This window comes from Patella vulgata, chromosome 7 (genome assembly GCF_932274485.2).
Source record: "Patella vulgata chromosome 7, xgPatVulg1.2, whole genome shotgun sequence".
Classification (NCBI taxonomy): domain Eukaryota; kingdom Metazoa; phylum Mollusca; class Gastropoda; family Patellidae; genus Patella; species Patella vulgata.
This window is the reverse complement of record NC_065885.2, coordinates 48,926,517-48,944,833: the sequence shown is the minus strand read 5'-3', so window position 1 is coordinate 48,944,833 and position 18,317 is coordinate 48,926,517. Positions and strand designations below refer to the sequence as shown.

The 18,317-nt window shown below is 34.5% G+C and overlaps 2 protein-coding genes and 1 long non-coding RNA gene across 3 annotated transcripts in view; 2 read left to right on the top strand and 1 right to left on the bottom strand.

Annotated features, from left to right (window-relative positions):
- Positions 1 to 18,317, top strand: part of LOC126826696 (hepatocyte growth factor receptor) — a 140,464-nt gene that overhangs the window by 106,522 nt on the left and 15,625 nt on the right. The window lies entirely within an intron of this gene.
- The window catches only part of LOC130010552 (hepatocyte growth factor receptor-like), a 54,702-nt gene that overhangs the window by 28,097 nt on the left and 8,288 nt on the right, over positions 1 to 18,317 (top strand). Inside the window, exons 5-12 of the mRNA XM_056102412.1 lie at positions 2,236 to 2,384; positions 3,846 to 3,978; positions 4,315 to 4,454; positions 6,390 to 6,614; positions 6,838 to 6,937; positions 7,892 to 8,155; positions 9,066 to 9,224; positions 9,972 to 10,248. Coding sequence (XP_055958387.1) covers positions 2,236 to 2,384; positions 3,846 to 3,978; positions 4,315 to 4,454; positions 6,390 to 6,614; positions 6,838 to 6,937; positions 7,892 to 8,155; positions 9,066 to 9,224; positions 9,972 to 10,248 — 1,447 coding nt within the window. The remainder of the gene's footprint in view (positions 1 to 2,235; positions 2,385 to 3,845; positions 3,979 to 4,314; positions 4,455 to 6,389; positions 6,615 to 6,837; positions 6,938 to 7,891; positions 8,156 to 9,065; positions 9,225 to 9,971; positions 10,249 to 18,317) is intronic.
- Positions 10,650 to 18,057, bottom strand: LOC130013612 (uncharacterized). Its single transcript, XR_008788801.1, has 2 exons — positions 17,904 to 18,057; positions 10,650 to 10,939 (listed from the first exon to the last, which is right to left on the bottom strand). It is a non-coding gene; the product is annotated as an uncharacterized LOC130013612 (long non-coding RNA).

The window sequence follows — 18,317 nt, the reverse complement described above, 5'->3', positions numbered from 1 at the left end:
AACAAAAAATGTTGTTACGACAAAATGAGCCGTTACGGCCCCTGCTATAGGCTTGAATCATATTCATAGTGCAAGTAATATTATTTTGCATTATTACCGGTACTGATTATTAACATAATATTAACAATAGTAAAGAGGGTTACCCTTATACTAGTAGTAATAATAAGTATATAAGTAGATCTAATAAAAAGGTTGTTATTAATAAGCCTGCAACAAATAATGTCGTTACAACAAAATGAGCCGTAACGGCCACTGCTATAGGCTTAAATCATAATGCAAGTAATATTTTCAGGTGGTGGCATTTTAGTAGATAAAAATGAATTTGAGTTTCTTCAAAACCAGGTTTCCTTGATGTCCAATCTTCACTAATTTAATATAACAATCCATCTTAAAATCAAAGTCTTGATGGTAATTGATGTTCATCAGTCTGTTAGGTCGGCTAATAGACCTGCATGACATGGTTTTGAAGATGCGGTATCAGTACATCATGAAGATAAAAAGTATACAATAACATTTTAAGTACCGGTAACTAATAATGAATCAGGTTTAGATATCATGGATCCTCAAAGTTTGTATGATGAATTCATGGAGTAAACACAAGAAACTAAGTTTGACATCCCCAAAATCTTTTAGGGTGATGATGTCTTTAATGATTCTGTGATCAACCAAGATACCAATAAAAAGGGTTGACAAAAAGTAATTGACATTCTACTATCCTCTATCAGTTAAATGCAAGAGATTGTTGCCACCTTTGTTGGACCAGGATATTTGTCATACCCTGCCCTAAGCGGCTCAGGATTGTTATCTTCAGGAGGTTCTAAAACTGTTATGTCTGGGTTTATGCCCTCTGATACCTCTTTTAAATAAAAATTTTGACCCTGAGGTAGTCCTCTATTGTAGATTCTATCATAACCTTAGGAAAGGCCCATTTAGAGTTGTCTCTAAAGCATAGATTATTTCTTGGGAAATATCGCAGCAAAAGGTAGAACCCAATACATTTAACAACAAGGCCTGTTGTTGACACTTTGTCCGGCTGGATTGTTCCGGCAGGCCCTTCAAGGGCTGTCATCTCCAACTGGAACAGGGCGAGAGGCAGATTACCTCGCCAAAACTACCACTAGACATTGGAAAGTAATAAATATTTTATGCTGGACAAAATTATATATTACTGGGCCACTATTACCTCAGATCAGTGAATATTGTTAGTGGTTATAAGATTGACTTTAATTCAACTCATTTATTCTGAAGGCTATTCCAAATAGCCTGCCTTTTAATCATAAACAGATGTCTTTAATGGATGAGGAAGTCATTTAAATGATATTTAAGAAAGCCATCAATTCTGTATCATCAGCATACAGTTATATTATTATTATTATTATTAAAAAAAAAAAAAACTGTTTAAGCAGGAAACACTGGCAATTGCCCTAAGGCTATTAAACGGAACGATTTTTTTTAACATCCATTGATATTAAAGGGACTTATTTTTCGATTCCTGTTTGTCTTGATCATCGAATATATCTACGTTTCAAATGGCGAGATCAAGTTTATGTGTTTACATGTTTACCTTTTGGTCTTTCTTCAGTTACACATACATGTATCTTTACAAAAATTCTCAAACCTTTGTTTGCTTGGCTCAGGAAACAGAACATTATATGTACATACTTTATAGATGATTCTTTATCTGCTATGTACAGGCTTTTAAGTATTTTAGGCTTCATAATTAATACAGAAAGTTATCAAGCTTGTTGACATATGAGAGAGTTTCTAAAATAAATAATAGCTGAGGAAATTTTGTTTAGTTCAAATTTATTAATTCATATGAGCATTATATTTATCCATTATTTAGACAAACAGAAAAATATATTTTGAAAAGTGAAAGGACTACGACAAGTATAGGCTATATATAAACATGGTTATCCAGGCACTTACACAACATGATATTGGGGAACTAAATAATTTCTTCACAGTGCTTTACATAGTTGTACAGGACTAGGATAAAGATTTAGAACAGTTGTTTTCTTATTACGGGAATGCACATCTTTCTAAATACATTAGTGCTATAGATAATAGAGCGAATTTAAGGAGAGGGACACTGGCATTCAGATTATGTGCATTGTTCCCATAAATAAACCTATCAGACTAGACACAAGATAGAGAAGTGTTGACCCTGAGATGATTGCCTACAGTGTAAACTTTATAGGACAAGGATTGTAGACCATTTCATTTATTTTCTAGATTAATCCTCTAAATGGTCCAACTCAAGGTGGAACTTTATTGACTTTGACTGGTCAAAATTTTGGAAGCGCAATATTAAAAGATAAAGCCAGTCTGACTGTTGAAATTTCTAAAATAAAATGTGACATTGAAAATTGGAATTCAACATGGTAAGGAAGTTTCACTTTATAAAATACCATATTACCAGTATATCATTCACTATGACTAAGTTTGATGGTGGGAATTTTCTGCTAATGCTTTGATTTGATTGGTTAAGACTTTGGAACACAATAACTCTGCTTTTAATTGAGGTAGAATTTTCACACTTATATGCCGTTCAGACGCTTAAGTTGAACTGGGGCCTGTTTCACGAGATTTTAACAAAGATAAAATCCAAATTTTAGTAATTTGATTGGATAATATTAGATTGATTTTAACGCTTAGCCAATCAAAATTGAAGTATCTACTTAAATTTGGATTTTATCTTCAGTTAAGATTTTGAGAAACAGGGCCCTGGTTTAAAAACCCCAGGGATCGTTAAACCAGTTTAACTTAAGCGTCTGAACGCAAATATGGGGCAAATAAACCAGTTTAAAAACTTCAGCTCATGACCTGTCTTCGAGAAGGCTTTTTATTTTAAACTGGTTCATCTTAGCCATCTGAACGGGTTGGCTTAAAAAAAAACCTGCTCCAGCTTGCTTTGAGCATGCGCTGTACGCAGTAAGTTACATTCCTGTGAAAATATTGGGGTCAGACAGTGCCAATGTTATCGAAAGCGTGCTAGAGCTGAATAAAGAATACGAAGCTACCCATGCTAGTTAACTCTAACCTCCGACCGGAGAGGTCAGAATAGTTAAACTGGTTTGGCTTATAGTACGTGTGAACGCAACACGATGCTGTCTTAAAAACCCCGGCGATTATGAACTGGTTTAAAAATAAGTGTCTGAACGGGCTGTTTGTGTAGATGTTCATTAAGGTAATGTCATGACTTGATGATTAACATGAGCAATTTGATTGGTTGATGCTTCTAGACACAATAATGTTCATTTGAATTGAGGGAGAGTGATGATACTTGGTATAGTTTCACTACATCAAAACCATTCTGCTTTATCTAAGTTTATTGCTCAAAACTAAACAAAAAAAAATATGTAATTAATTAATGTGTCATTTATTTATTTTGGGATTGAGGTGGGGCACATTAGCATGACTGGCGTGTTTGGCTAGTCATGAGGAGACTCCTTAATGCAAATCAGTCACACATAAATCTTTTGTCACTGTCTTCTAAATCTAGTAAACCATTCACAGAGTTTTCTTATATTTTTAAGATTGTTTAGCATATTATTTTATTGACATTTTATAGCCCCTGTCAATGTAAACATATCAGTGTTAGTTTTTGAGATTTACTTCTTAAATAACCTTTTTTAAACTTTTTGAATAAATTTATTACTCTTTTGACTTACTGTTAAATCTGAATACTGTGATGACTTTTCCAGCCTTGTGAGGAGCCACCGTCTATGTTTTACATCACATGATAACAGGCTCTTTCTTTGGAGCAACTTCTGGTATTTTATTTTCAGCATTTGACTTTTTAGACTTAAGTGTTTTTACTGATAATATAAATTTTTAAATAGGTTAATATGTCGAACTGGTCCTGCTCCTGTACAACAGAGACCAGTACAGATAACAGTTACAGGTAGTACCACGTTTGGTAGAAGCTACCATGTAGAAGGCACTGATTACTCTGAACAATATTTCTCTTATCAGGTAATAAAACATTTACCCTTCAAAATAACTGTTTCATTGACTGTAAATCATATAATGCTGAAAATAAATTCAAATATGTTCTTGTTTAAACATTAAATTGCAGTGATTGATCCATGACCCATGCAGTAACCTTGCTATTACTACAATGATTCCAATACTTGTGGGCAAGGCAGTGAAAGAAGTAGTGTTTTGATTGCGAGAGGTCTGGCTTAATAAGACTTAATCTCTTGATATACCACTATTAATAATTTGTAAGCCCCAAATTCCCCAGTAATGATTTTTTGATATACACATTCTGAATTTTCCTCAAAACTTTAATTATTCATTATTTTCCAGGAACCAAAAATAGAGTCTTTTCAACCAAAACGAGGGCCTGTAGCAGGAGGGACTAACATAAGGATCAAGGGAGATAATTTGAATATAGGAGGATTGCCAAATGTGTCTGTTGCTGATAATTTTACTTGTATCATTTTCAAGTGAGTGCAGTAAGCCAATTATACTTTAAAATGGTCATAGCTGAATTTGTCAATAATTTGGATATTTAGTGGTAGAGACCAGTGATGGGATTTAAAAACTTTTCTTGTCGGACATGTTTACCCAAAATAAAGGGACATAACTCTTATCGTTATTTAAGATGGCAATTTTTAGACCACACACAAAAATCACGTGTAAACAAAATATTCAAATCTGTCCGTAATATAAAAATAGGTGCACCTCGTTATTTTTCATATTTAATTCCCGTACGGTATTCAGATTTATGTCAGTAATATTCCTACAAAATTTGTAATACGATAGAATGAAAGCGCGCCGACTACTGCTGATCTGTACTGTTTCAAATTCCTCCAAAATTACCGTATTTTCGGGTCATAAGTCGCTACATTTTTCAGCAGAGGAGAATATGATATCCCGAAATTTTTTGGGCAATAAACTTCACTATACCACAACGAGGAATGACACCATCCACTAAACAATCGCATTCTACTCTAGCACGCGCTATCGTCTAAAACAATTAAGTACTTACACTATTCCAATCGACATATTCGTCAACATTGCCTAGATTACTTATTTCTTTGGTTAAAAACATAAACCCCATTCAAAATATGATCATAAATCCGAGAATGGGCCATCAAAATAGAATCTTTTCTTCGACATTAGAAGCGTAAATTTAGTCACGTATTCATTTCATAATACCGGTTCAGCACTCGGCAAACCTAGGCTGTATGACGGTAAGTGATATGTACCTAATCAGATTTTCTTCAAACAAGGACAACTTTGCTTTGAAAATTCTGAACACGCTTCGAACAACGCAATTTTGATAACTTCTTACTAAAACCGGCAATTTTGCTTTGAAAATTCTGAACACGCTTCGAACGACGCAATTTTGATAACTTCTTACTAAAACCGGCAAGTTCGTAGGTACATATCACTTACCGTCATACAGCCGAAGCTAGATGTAGAGTAACTAAATCTGCCGAGGTTTACCGAGTGCTGTAAACGCGTGCTAGCGATGTCTAGTATTTTTCGGATATGTGTGTGTGTGTGTGTGTGTGTGTGTGTGAAATAGCTTTATTTAACGCTCTCTTCCAACACGAAGATTAAAATTATAATGGGTTGATGAATAGTTCGACAAAGGGAAAACAATGGCTTCTGTTTAAGATTAGATTGATGAATTGTCCGACAAAGGATTAAGTCAGTCAATCAAGGCAGATTAAGTAGTTAATCAGAGTAGGTTTATAGGCCGTATAACACGATAAATACGTTGATCACTTAATTACCTAATCAATCCAGCGTATAATCGACGATAATCTGGTTGAGTGGTAGTTATACACTCAGTAAACTATATTAATTTCGGAATTTTGAATATTATTCACCATGTCTTGATGTCCGATTGGGCATATTCCCGGTCGGACAATTTTTGGCGTTTGGAAAAAAGATTCGGACAAGTCCGGAATATACGGGCAAAATCCCATCACTGGTAGAGAGACCTTAAAACACATGGAGTATTAACATTGGTTATCGAACTGTTTATCTGAGGGTAAGCTTGACAATGGATGAAATAGTCTGGTAGTTATTTCTATGTTCAAGAATGACAAGTTGTTTATAGAAGTCGTCTCAGATTTTGCATTGTATTGGTTCATAGAAATGGGTATGAATAAAGCAAATACCAAAATGTGAAGAAATAGTCCAATTAACTTGTTTGGAAGCTTTAAATCAAGTCATTTACAAATTGTTGTTCAATCATTTACCACATAATCTTGGCAGATATATAGATATGACTATCCAGCACTTAGATAATGTGCAGTTAAGGACTTATGACCAACCCTATATAAAAACATACCGGTAATTATGTTTTGATTAGTTAAATGTAAAAACTCTTTAAGAAGAAGAATATTTTTCTGTGTTTTATTTAGTTTAACTAGTACACAGATTGACTGTACAACTGTTCCTTGGCCAGAAACATCTGGTTCCATATCATCAAGAAGAAAAAGATTTATAAATAGAGCTAAAGGATATGGTCCACTATTGGTAAAAATTGATAATGCTACCTTAAGTATTGATGAAAATGGAGGAACTGACTTTTTCTACTTAGAAAACCCGACAATTGATCATATTTTACCACGTCAATCTTTTGTTAGGTAAGATTTTAGTCTGGAAAAGTGTTTAAAATCTAGTGTCAATTCTGTGTGAATGACTACTGTATGATGCTATTCTAAATTTATTCAATGGTTTTTTGGCGGGAGTGATAGTTTCTCTGTAATTCTATAAAATGTTGTCGTCATCAATATGTAACCAAATACACTTGGAATGGGTGTATTGAATTTGGATAGTGATTTTATTATATATTTTCTATACATGTAGTGGTGGTATACCAATAACTGTGAGAGGATCTAACTTGGATTCAGTAGCTAGACCGTATATAGGAGGTTCGTTAGATGGGAAAGACTTAACACAACAAGAGGTAATGTAGTAACACTTTATTTTATCAAACCATTTATCAAGTTATGTCATCAATTCAGGCTATCATCTGACTGTCTGATCTGCTGGAATGGACAATTTAAAATTTTGACTTTCTTCAGAGGCACCAACATGATTTCTTGTTTTCACATATTAAAAAAATATTTTTTAAATCCTCAGACTTAACGAGTCACTACATATATTGTTTTAAGTGTCAAGGGTCCATAGGACTCTCAACAGTCCTTTCATATAATAAAAATAATGATTTAAGTTATTTGATAATCTGCCGAAAATTCAACTGCACTTAAAGTTACAATATAATCATCTTTTAGAGGCATTTAGTAACTGGATAGAGCAATAAACTATAACACATACTTATGGAAGAACAATTACTGATTTATTTGGGCGACGTTTCGAAGAGTATTCTCTCAACGTTTTCAAGACTTGCTTGAAAACGTTGAGAGAATACTCTTCGAAACGTCGCCCAAATAAATCAGTAATTGTTCTTCCATAAGTATGTGTTATAGTTTATTACAATATAATCCTGATACAATATACATACATTAGATAAAAAAGAAACAACAATCCATTCACTTGATTTGATATTTGTTGTTTATTTCTTGTAATGTCTGTCTTGTCTTGTTGGTTTTGTTTTGCATGTAGTGCAGTACTCCTAATGTTAAAAAGGAAACTATAATAATATAGGTCCACATAAAGGTGAACTTAATTGCCATCGACACAACAGGAAAATGACAGTGATCAATTATATAAATGCATTTAATTAAAACTAGTGGTTTTTCTTCCTAAAAATTAATTGTATGTGCTGTATTTGTAATGAAACTATCTGAATAAATACACATTTTATATAGAATTTGACCTTTATAATTATCAATGCATTATTTCTCTGCTATATTCTACATGTTATGTTTATATTGTAACTTTAGTATTGTATTTGTAGCTTTGTAATGTTACGGAAGGAGGAGAAGCTATGATTTGTCCAGCTCTTGATTTTAGTTCTGTCATCACCAATGCAGAGAAAACAGATCCAGTGGAAGTCAATTTGTGGTTTATTATGGATGGTGTGGAAAATTTACGCAACTTTCATCAAACACAGGGAAAATTAAGTAGTTTTACATATTATCCTGATCCAGTGTTTGATAAATTTCGTGGAGACTGGAATGTTTTAGAGTTTGATATTTTACAATCAAATCTTCTCATTGAAGTAAGTTGAAACTTAGTGTTAAATATTGTTGCCTGTTAACCACTTCCATATGATTATATCATACAACATAGAAACGGCATCATAGAGTAGAATATAAAACCCATATAGATTATGAAAAATTCCAGTGATATTCCCTAAATGCTTAAAAAAGTGTTGTTACTTTTGGTGTAAAGTGTTTTTACAATGAGGATAATTATTGTCTTCTGTTGATTCGTCTAAAATTTATTCACTACTACCAATTAATATTGTAGAAAAGTGTTCAATTATTTTTTTACTTGTTCGCTCACTGTATCATTTGTCTATCAAGTCATCATTATTCTTACAGATTACATTGATCATCTGACTGAATTGCAATAGTTTCTGATAACTTTTAGAGTTATTATCTCTGATCACTTTGTGGAATGTTGTGAGCAGTCTATTGGCAACAATAGCTGACATTCAGTCTGCTTGAAATTTATGTTCAGATTAGTGCAATGAGAAGAATTATATTGCAACACATTTTGATAATTGCCTATAGAGTTATTACACTTGATTATATCATAGAAAATTTGTCAACATTGAAATGATATTATCAGTTTAAAGAATTTGCTTTCTATTTACCTGAAGATCAACAGTGTGACAACCTTTGTGGACTGCTTGGTCGATTTACCTGCTGTAGGTAAATGTTTCCATGCCTGGCAACCTATCTTTCAATTTGTAATATCATTCAGAATGGCAAATGCATAACTTGGTTTGCAGCTTTTGTAAGGGGGTTGTTAGTTATCTGTTGGGGGTTACATGTATTGGGTAAACAAGAGAATATTTGTTCTTAATCTTCTATGGACCCTAACAGAGACTTCCTGGGAGTAAACTATATTTGTTATATATAGATTTACAGTTTTACTTAGATAAAGGATATAATTATTTACAGGGTGATAATATAGGATTAGGTTTTACACAGACAGATATAAAAGTTATTGTAGGAGATGATATATGTAAAGTAAAAGATTTAGAAGAAACTAATATTAAATGTATTCCGAGTAATAAACCAACATCTATAAGTGAAAATGAACCCAAGAGAAAAGTAGAGGTTAGTACAGTTTCATTAACCTAAAATTGCAATGGTCAAATTATTGATTTATCAACTGACCCATACCAAATTTTATTTCAAAAATTTGAATGCCTCAAATGTGAAGTGGTATCAGCTGTTCTATATATTAATCAAGTGGTGAGCACCATATCTTATTTATAAGCCATACTCAAATTCCAATTGATAGCGGCATACTATTTCAAAATCCTTTGCCTCCTTTAGATATAAATGATGGCCTCAGACCAGTTGGCAACTACTAATTATCAACCCTGTTAGTTTGATGTTATGATAGATATGACAATATGACCTGCCTCAGATATATTTTGGTGAAAAAACCCTGAATAATCCCATGCAGCTGTCGGAGAGAACTTTTTGAAAAAATACAATCATTTTTATTATCATTATTGACAAGGTTCCAATCTGACAGCTGCAACAATGGCTGAATAACAGTCCATGTCTGTTAGCTTCCCGGAGTGATGAGTTGCCTTTATCACAATTCTCAGTACATGTAAACAGTTGAATAACTCTGTTCAGACAGGGTAAAAAGGTTATTTTATTACATTTACTGTAATCGTAAATTTCAAGTTTTCATATCAGATGAAATGTAAGAGTGCTCCTTTAACATCTCTTCCCAAAAAAATTAATTATGGAAACAGATAAAATAAAAATTATTCAAACTGGTCAATTGATTTTTAATTTGAGATTATTATGTCAGGAAATTATGTATGATATTTGTGTGTATTTTAGGTTCATGTTGGTAATCTTCATTATGAAATAGGATTTGTCATATATACAGCAGGAGCATCAGCTTCAACATATAAACTTGTTATACTGGGTGTAATAATAGCTTTAATCTGTATAGCCGTTTTCGTTATATTATGTATAATGAAGAAAAAACGTATTGGTTTCTTTAAACCCCCACGTGATGATCGTAGTATCAGATATACACAAGGTGATCATATTGGTATTGATAGTTTAACACAACCTGGTGAACATACTTTTAACCTAGAAAACAGACAAATCAGTAAGTTTTTTTTTTATTTCTCATTTTGTTGGAATGTGGATTGTTTGTATAGGGACACACAAATGGCTAAAAATTGATAGTTTTCATAAATCTTCTTATAAAGAACTGCAGAATGCATTTTTATATGCCCACACATAGTTTGGGAGTGCGTAGTTGGCCAGTGGCTACAGTTTTTGACAGATATTTTTCAAATTTGGTGTGAAGCATTTTGGTCATGAGAGGAGGATATTCAGCATTCAGCGACTATCAGTTCCTTTTCTGAAATATCAAATTTGGTCAACATCCAATTAAGCTGCTGTTGAGACATTGTTGCTATGTGGCGACAGTGGGCATATTTCCATGTTATGTGGCTTTCTTATTGTAACCGGGGGGGTGTAAATTCTCAATAAAAACTAAGGTGGTTAGTTTTTAAACCTTTATTAAAAACCCTGAAATATATATACGTTAAAATTAATATACATATCACAGTAACAGTTGAGTACAATAAAATAATAGTAAGGCATGCATATTGGTACTCAATGAAATATATCAATAATTTATACACTAAAATACATCACTAATTAAATTAAACATATTAAACAGGCCTTAAGTTTATACTAAATATAATATAAGTAATTGATAACATACCCAAAGAAGGGTTTTTTAAATAAGACTATCAAGATGGTGAACAAAATCTTCAGATAACTATATTCTGGAAAATAACATTATTCTGATTATACATACAATATACTTTCAAAACGGTACCTTATAATCTACTATATATATGTATATATGAAAAACTAATGATCTTTACATGTTATTTTCTATCTATTTAAATAAAATGGTTGCTTAATATTACAATTTCTATCATTCCTACATCCGCTCCATCTAAACCCCAATTACCCAAAATAAGAGAATTAGCACACATACCTGTAATACTGAAGTAGTATAACTGGAACAATTCTCTGAAAAATAACCTAACTAGATTTGGAAAATAAAGTTAAACAATTTGATTGAAGATATCAAATTGTCCTTACACTTGGAAATCTATCTAATGTCTGATGTCTAAAGTGAGGTTCAGATAAAAAGAAAACTTGCTTGTAACCAAGGGAGTAGAATTGTACTCACCCCAAGATTTGGGCTCTAAGAAAACAGTACAGGTTAACAAGCCAAGTTAAAGGAGAGATGTTATTATAGACCAGTTGCAATTAAAATTAGTGTCAGTTTGTTAGTTTAAAGGTGCACTCACTCAATACACTATATTACTTGACATAATAAAACCTATAAACATATTAAAATTCCGCTTTGCTACATACTCCCTCCCAATAAGAAAATGTCGTCCCGACATCCTATTAAAACACTAAAAACCAAAAGTCAACTTTAAAACACTACTTAGACTTTTACGTTGTTCAAACGGTAAACCTATAAAATCATCCGACAGCAGCAACGCCAAGACTGTAGCTGGACACTGAACAACAGAAGAAGTTGAAGTCTGGGCTAATACATAGTCTTGATAACGGGCTGGTGGCTGTCGATTCCTTGAGGATCTCCTTGGTACAGGCTCATCTACATCTGGTTCCTCAGATGAAGGGCTGGATAGAGATTCCAGTTCTTCTTCAACACGGAGAGGTACTGTGGAGCTAGCTGGGGAATCGATTACATCATTCCCTTCCACAATAACAATCTCCAGATCATCATCACTTGAGGTACCTGGTTCCTCTGGAATTATTTCAGGAATAGATGTTACTTTCCTTCTAGGTTTTGGTACTGGTGGCGGCTGGGATAATTCTATAGGTACAGTCCCTATGGGAAGAAGATGGTTCCTGTGTAATGTACGTGTTGTACCAGTTCCATTTTCCCGCTGCAGCACATACACCGGTACATCCTGATTGGGCTGTTCCTTTATAATATAGACACAATCTTCCCATTTGTCAGATATCTTGTGTCTACCTTCTTTGAAAAACAGTCTTTTCACAAGCACGCGATCTCCCTTTTCCAAGATTGAATTCCTTGCCTTCCGGTCATAAACTTTCTTTTGATGTGACTGGGCCTTACTAATCTCAGAAGAAGCCTTGAGATAAGCCATCTCCAAACTATCTTTGAGATCAGCGACATACTTGCTGTAGCTGTTTGCAGACTCTTGATTAACTAAACCAAGCAAAACATCCACAGCAAGATGAGGCTTCCTCCCAAACATCAGAAAGAAAGGTGAATAACCGGTAGTTTCATGGATGGTACAATTATAGGCGTGCACTAAAGATGGTAAATGCGTCTTCCAATCTGTTTTTTCGATGTTCTCAAGAGTTCCAAGCATATTCAAAAGGGTTCTGTTAAATCTCTCGCACATTCCGTTGCCGCTAGGGTGATAAGGTGTTGTACGGGATTTCCGCATTCCTGTTAGTAAACACATTTCTTCGATGATCTTATTCTCGAAACTTCCTCCTTTATCACTATGCAGACGTCTTGGAAACCCGTAGTGAACTATAAAATTTTCAAACAAAGCTTTAGCTGTTACTTTTGCAGTCATATTCTTGGTAGCTATGGCTTGGGCGTATCTGGTGAAGTGGTCGGTTATGACTAATATGGATGTTAACTAATGGAACTCTTGTATTGGTTGGAGACTTCTTCATTATGCAACGTTGGCAAGTCTTGATGTGATCTTCTACATCTGTCATTCTTGGCCAATACACACGTTCCTTCAGTAAAGAAACCGTCCTGTCTCTTCCTAGATGTCCAACATCATCATGACAACCTTGCAGAGCTACCTTTCTATCCAAACAAGGAATCACCAGTTGTAGAACTTCTTGTCCACTTACAACAGATTTTCGGTACAAAACATCTGACTTCAGAGTGAGGTGGTCGAATTCCCGAAGAAAGATGGCTTCTTCCCGATTGCTGGGTGGGGACTGTGGTCTTTCATTGTTCTTCACTGCTCGATGAAGGGGTCCAATCATAGGATCTTCTAGTTGTTTCTTCATCCAGTCTATTTCATGAGCAGGAAACATCTGTGTGTTAGTAACACCTGGGATGATCTGAGTCGCTAAACACTCCACATAGCCATTATCATTTCGGAATTCACTGAGTGCTCTGAAAACATCGGGACTCATCTCCTTGTAAGTATCCTCCGGTGGATTGGGTATTCTTGAAAGGCAGTCAGCATCGATGTTCCGTTTTCCTGGTTGTACCTGATGTTAAAGTTGTAGTTCGCTAAATCCGCTAACCAACGGTGACCAGTTGCATCAAGCTTTGCTGTTGTGAGAACGTAAGTAAGTGGATTATTATCTGTATAGATGGTAAAGGTGTTCCCGTAGAGATAATCTTTGAACTTATCAGTCACTGCCCACTTCAACGCCAAAAATTCCAACTTGTGTGCAGGAAAATTTTTCTCTGATTTTGATAATCCTCTGCTGGCATATGCAATTACTCGTTCTTTATGATCTTGCAATTGGTACAGAACAGCGCCTAATCCTCGTCCACTCGCATCTGTGTGTAACAAAAATGGCTTAGAAAAATCTGGGTAAGCCAGAATAGGTGGTGACTGTAACAATGTCTTCAGTTCTTCAAAAGAGCTATCTTGTTCTGGTCCCCATTTCCATTTTGGTGTTGACTTGTCATCTGACGTCTTCCTCCCCCTCTTCTTGGAAGTTGGTCCAACTAAAAGCTAATTCAAAGGTCTGGCAATTGTAGAGAAGTTCTTTACAAATCTCCTGTAGTAACCTACAAAACCTAAAAATGACCTTACCTCATCTGGGGTTGTTGGTGTTTTCCAGTCCCTGACCTTTTCAATCTTTGCTGGATCAGTCTTTATGCCTTCTGCGGAAACTATGTGGCCCAAATATTTAACTTCCTGTTGGTAAAAATGGCATTTCTTCGGCGCAAGCTTCAATCCACATTCTTCAAGTCTTTTAAATACCAGTTGCAGTTGCTCCAGATGTTCATCGTACGTCGATGAAAAAATAATCAGGTCGTCAAGGTAAATCATGCAGATCTTATAGTTTAGCTCTCCTAAACACTCCTCCATCAGTCTTTGGTAGGTGGCTGGTGAGTTGGTCAATCCGAAGGCCATGTATGTATACTCATAAAACCCAAGAGGACCTACTGTAAATGCTGTCTTTGCCTTGTCCGACTCTTTCATCGCAATCTGATGGTATCCACTTTTCATATCAAGGACTGAAAAATATTTAGCTCCAACCATATTATCTAGCATTTCTTCAATTCTGGGAAGTGCGTAAGCATCTTTGATGGTACGTTGATTCAGCTGTCGATAATCAACACATAGTCGAATGGAGTTGTCTTTTTTCCGCACTATAACAATATTTGATGCCCAAGGACTCTGCGATTTCTGAATAATTCCTCCAGTCAACAATTCATTAAGGTGCTCTCTTATTTCATTGTACATAGATGGTGGTATTCTTCTGTTCTTTTGCTTGAATGGTACTTCATCTGTTAGGTTAATAGCATGTTCAACCATATGAGTGCAGCCTATATCAGTATCACTGTGAGAAAAAATGCGTGACCATTCACTGATAAAATCCTTAACACCTTCTAACTGACTAACGGTAAGTGCTGATCCAAGATGAATTTTATCCAAAATACTGCAATCACTTCCAACTTGAACAGAAGAACATGTACTACTCTTGTTGATACTGTTTACAATGGTTACTGGTTGTAGTTCGCATATAATGGACTGTGGTTGAATTGAAACTGGATGAGTGGATAGATTTGAAATTCTGATGTAGACAAGATCGTTATTGTCTGGATGAAAATCGACAAGAACAGGTGAAATTTCAACAGTGTCTGGTATCTTGGACTGTGTAGAACGTTGACACATCGCTTTACAGTGAACACTTGATTTAGCAGTAACCACTCCTGCTATAACTGTAGATCTATTGCTGTGTAACAATATAGAATTTCGTTCAGCACACTTCACAATACCCACGCACTTATCTTGTTTGTACACATTTCGCTGAACTTTAAGACATTTAAATGTTAGCAACCAGGGAGTTTCCACTTGAAGTTGTCGATGAAAGTTAAGTCCATGTTTCTTGATAACTGTATCCAAAAGATGTTGTAAAATGTTAGTACCAAGCAGTATTGGTGTGATCTGATGGTATGATGTATCTGGTACTACTAAAAATATACATGGTATTGCAGCTGATGTCATCCTAGGAACTTCAATGTCGATTCCGATCATACCTAAGTATGGAAGTTTATTTCCTCCAGCATCTTCTAAATTCACCAAAGTATCTAATCCTTGCAGCTCACAAACCCCTTCAAGGTTATCTCTAAAAAACGATTCACAAATCGTTGATACTTGGGAACCACTGTCCAACAATGCTTGACAGTCCAAATTACCAATTAATACTAGAGCTACATTACTCTTCCCTAATAAACTAACAGGGCTCTTAGTTCCCAAGCCTATTGTCTGCCCTTCGACAAAGACTTCTTGCAGTTTAAATCCTTGTTAAGTCTAACACGACAACCTGTACGGATGTGTCCCTTTTGACCGCACCTAAAACATGTAGGTTCCTCGTGTTCCTGTCTACTGTTACTCTGATCCGGTCTATTATTCTTCAGATCTTTTACATCTTTCTGAAGTGCCTGTACAGTCTGTGTTAAAGATGCTATTAAGTTCTTCATTTAATTGTCTTCTGTTACAGCTTTAATATGATGAGATGCAGATGGTCTTTTTTTCTCCGATGATGACAAATAAACTTCAGATTCAATCTTTCTCACTTCCACCATCAATTCCTCATAATCTTTAATACGATCGTATTTATGCGCAGTTTGCTGTTTAATACTGGCTGTAAGTCCACTCCAAAATCTTGTACGTAACATGTCGTTGGTAGCATCCTGTGAAACATCACCACGATCAACAGCTTTCTGGAGAATATCTTCAAGTCTGCAACCCCATTCTGCAACTGATTCCTTCGGAGTCTGCACCGTAGAGTAAAACTCGGCTAACAGATCTTGTGTCTCCTCAACACGTCCAAAAACACTGTTCAGCTTCTTTAACAGACGATCTAACTCCACCCTGTGTCCTAACCTCATCACTATCTTACCTGCTTCACCACGTAATGACTTAAAGATGGCTTGTCGAATCTGTCCCTTGTTGTAACTTGACTGAACCAACTCCTCAACTTCAAACTTCCAAACGTCAAAAGAAACTTCAGACTTGGATGCTGGATCCCCAGAGAAAAATGACACCTTGGGTAAAGCTGGCAGCATCTTAATGTCTTCGCGTGGTTTATCTCGACTTAATGCTGGTAGATGTTCTTGTGAGGGATGAAGTTCTTCCTTTGTTGTAAAATAATCTTTCATCCATTTCTCAAGGTCTTCTTTACTGGAAGCTTTAGGTTTAACACCCATGGCTAGAAAAGTTTTTAACAAGTTATCAGCTTCTTCAGGGGAAAATGATTCTGCCATTGCACAGCTGAAATAAAAACAACACTTTTGACCAAAATAATCAAACACCAAATCACAAGTTGATAAAACAAATCCTGAATCCAAAACTCGTAAAATGAAAATAATCAATTTCACAATTCAGTACAAGTGTCAAACAATAAAACATCAACCCAAGAAAAGGGCCAAAATCCCAATAAAAATTAAATAAGTCCAAGTAAACAGTTGAATTCAAGTCACAAGTCAGAGTCAAGTCTAATGTAATGTCAAGTCTAATGTAAAGTCAATGTCTAAGTCAAAATCCCAACAAGCGACAAACTTAAACTCAAAACCAAAACTCAATACAAAAACAAGAGCGCAAACAAAATCAAACTCAATATAAAATCAAATAGAAGTAAAAAAAAAAATACTGTACACAAAACCAAATCAGATATCAACCCAAAACACAATTTCAAAATCAAAACCTGAAAAATAAATAATCTACACCAGGGGTATCACTGAAGACGAATTAAACAAAGTTCCAATCAGTGACAATCATAAAACAATTTATAAATATATACAAATATTTATACCATATACAAGGGTTGTGAATGCAAAATATGTTAGTGCTGAATATGTGTGTGTTACAATAATGGACAATGTTATTTGAGGGAGAAACTGAAAAAAAAATGGAATGAAAGACTGAAAGAAAAGTGAAGTAAGTCTGTCCTGAAAAAAAAACTAAATAAACAAATCCTATATAAAACCCTAAGTTCAGGTATGTGTGCTCGCGATCCCACCTAATATAACCAACCCAAATACACACCCTTTCACTCTATGATAATTAAGTTTAAAAGCAAAAGTGGAAAATGTATGCAATATTTCATAAGTAGGATAATAAACAAGTATGTAATAAATTAAAAGTCAAAGGAAAAAAAATAATTTCACAAATATAATTGTGAAGAAGTTAACTATATAAAATAAAAGAAGTAATTAATCAATGAAAAACCTAATACTGAATATGAAGTTCTAATATGTGTATTTGCTATAAAGAATAGTTACAATCAAACTTTGCCCAAATACCAAGTTGTTGACTTTGACCTACTGGTCACAGTGACCTGACTTATATACTAAACAGGAAGTCAACAAAAATGTCAGTGGGTCAAATCCAATTTTAACCAGAAATAATCTATGTAAATAATGAATATATAATCTTTTAGATTATGAAAATAGAAAAACAAAAATTGCAGTATTTTAAATAATAATTAATATAGTAAATTAAAGTAAAGGCCTACCGAACAAATCCAAAAGAATTTCACAAACACAAGTATGAGATTAACACTGATAATGTCTCTAAAGATCCACCGATGAAACAGCAGCTGTATCCCGCGAACGCGAATCTTTAGGCCTCTGGAACTCTGTCTGTAGGTACCTTGTCTTCAGAACGTTGGGCGCCAAAATGTAACCGGGGGGGTGTAAATTCTCAATAAAAACTAAGGTGGTTAGTTTTTAAACCTTTATTAAAAACCCTGAAATATATATACGTTAAAATTAATATACATATCACAGTAACAGTTGAGTACAATAAAATAATAGTAAGGCATGCATATTGGTACTCAATGAAATATATCAATAATTTATACACTAAAATACATCACTAATTAAATTAAACATATTAAACAGGCCTTAAGTTTATACTAAATATAATA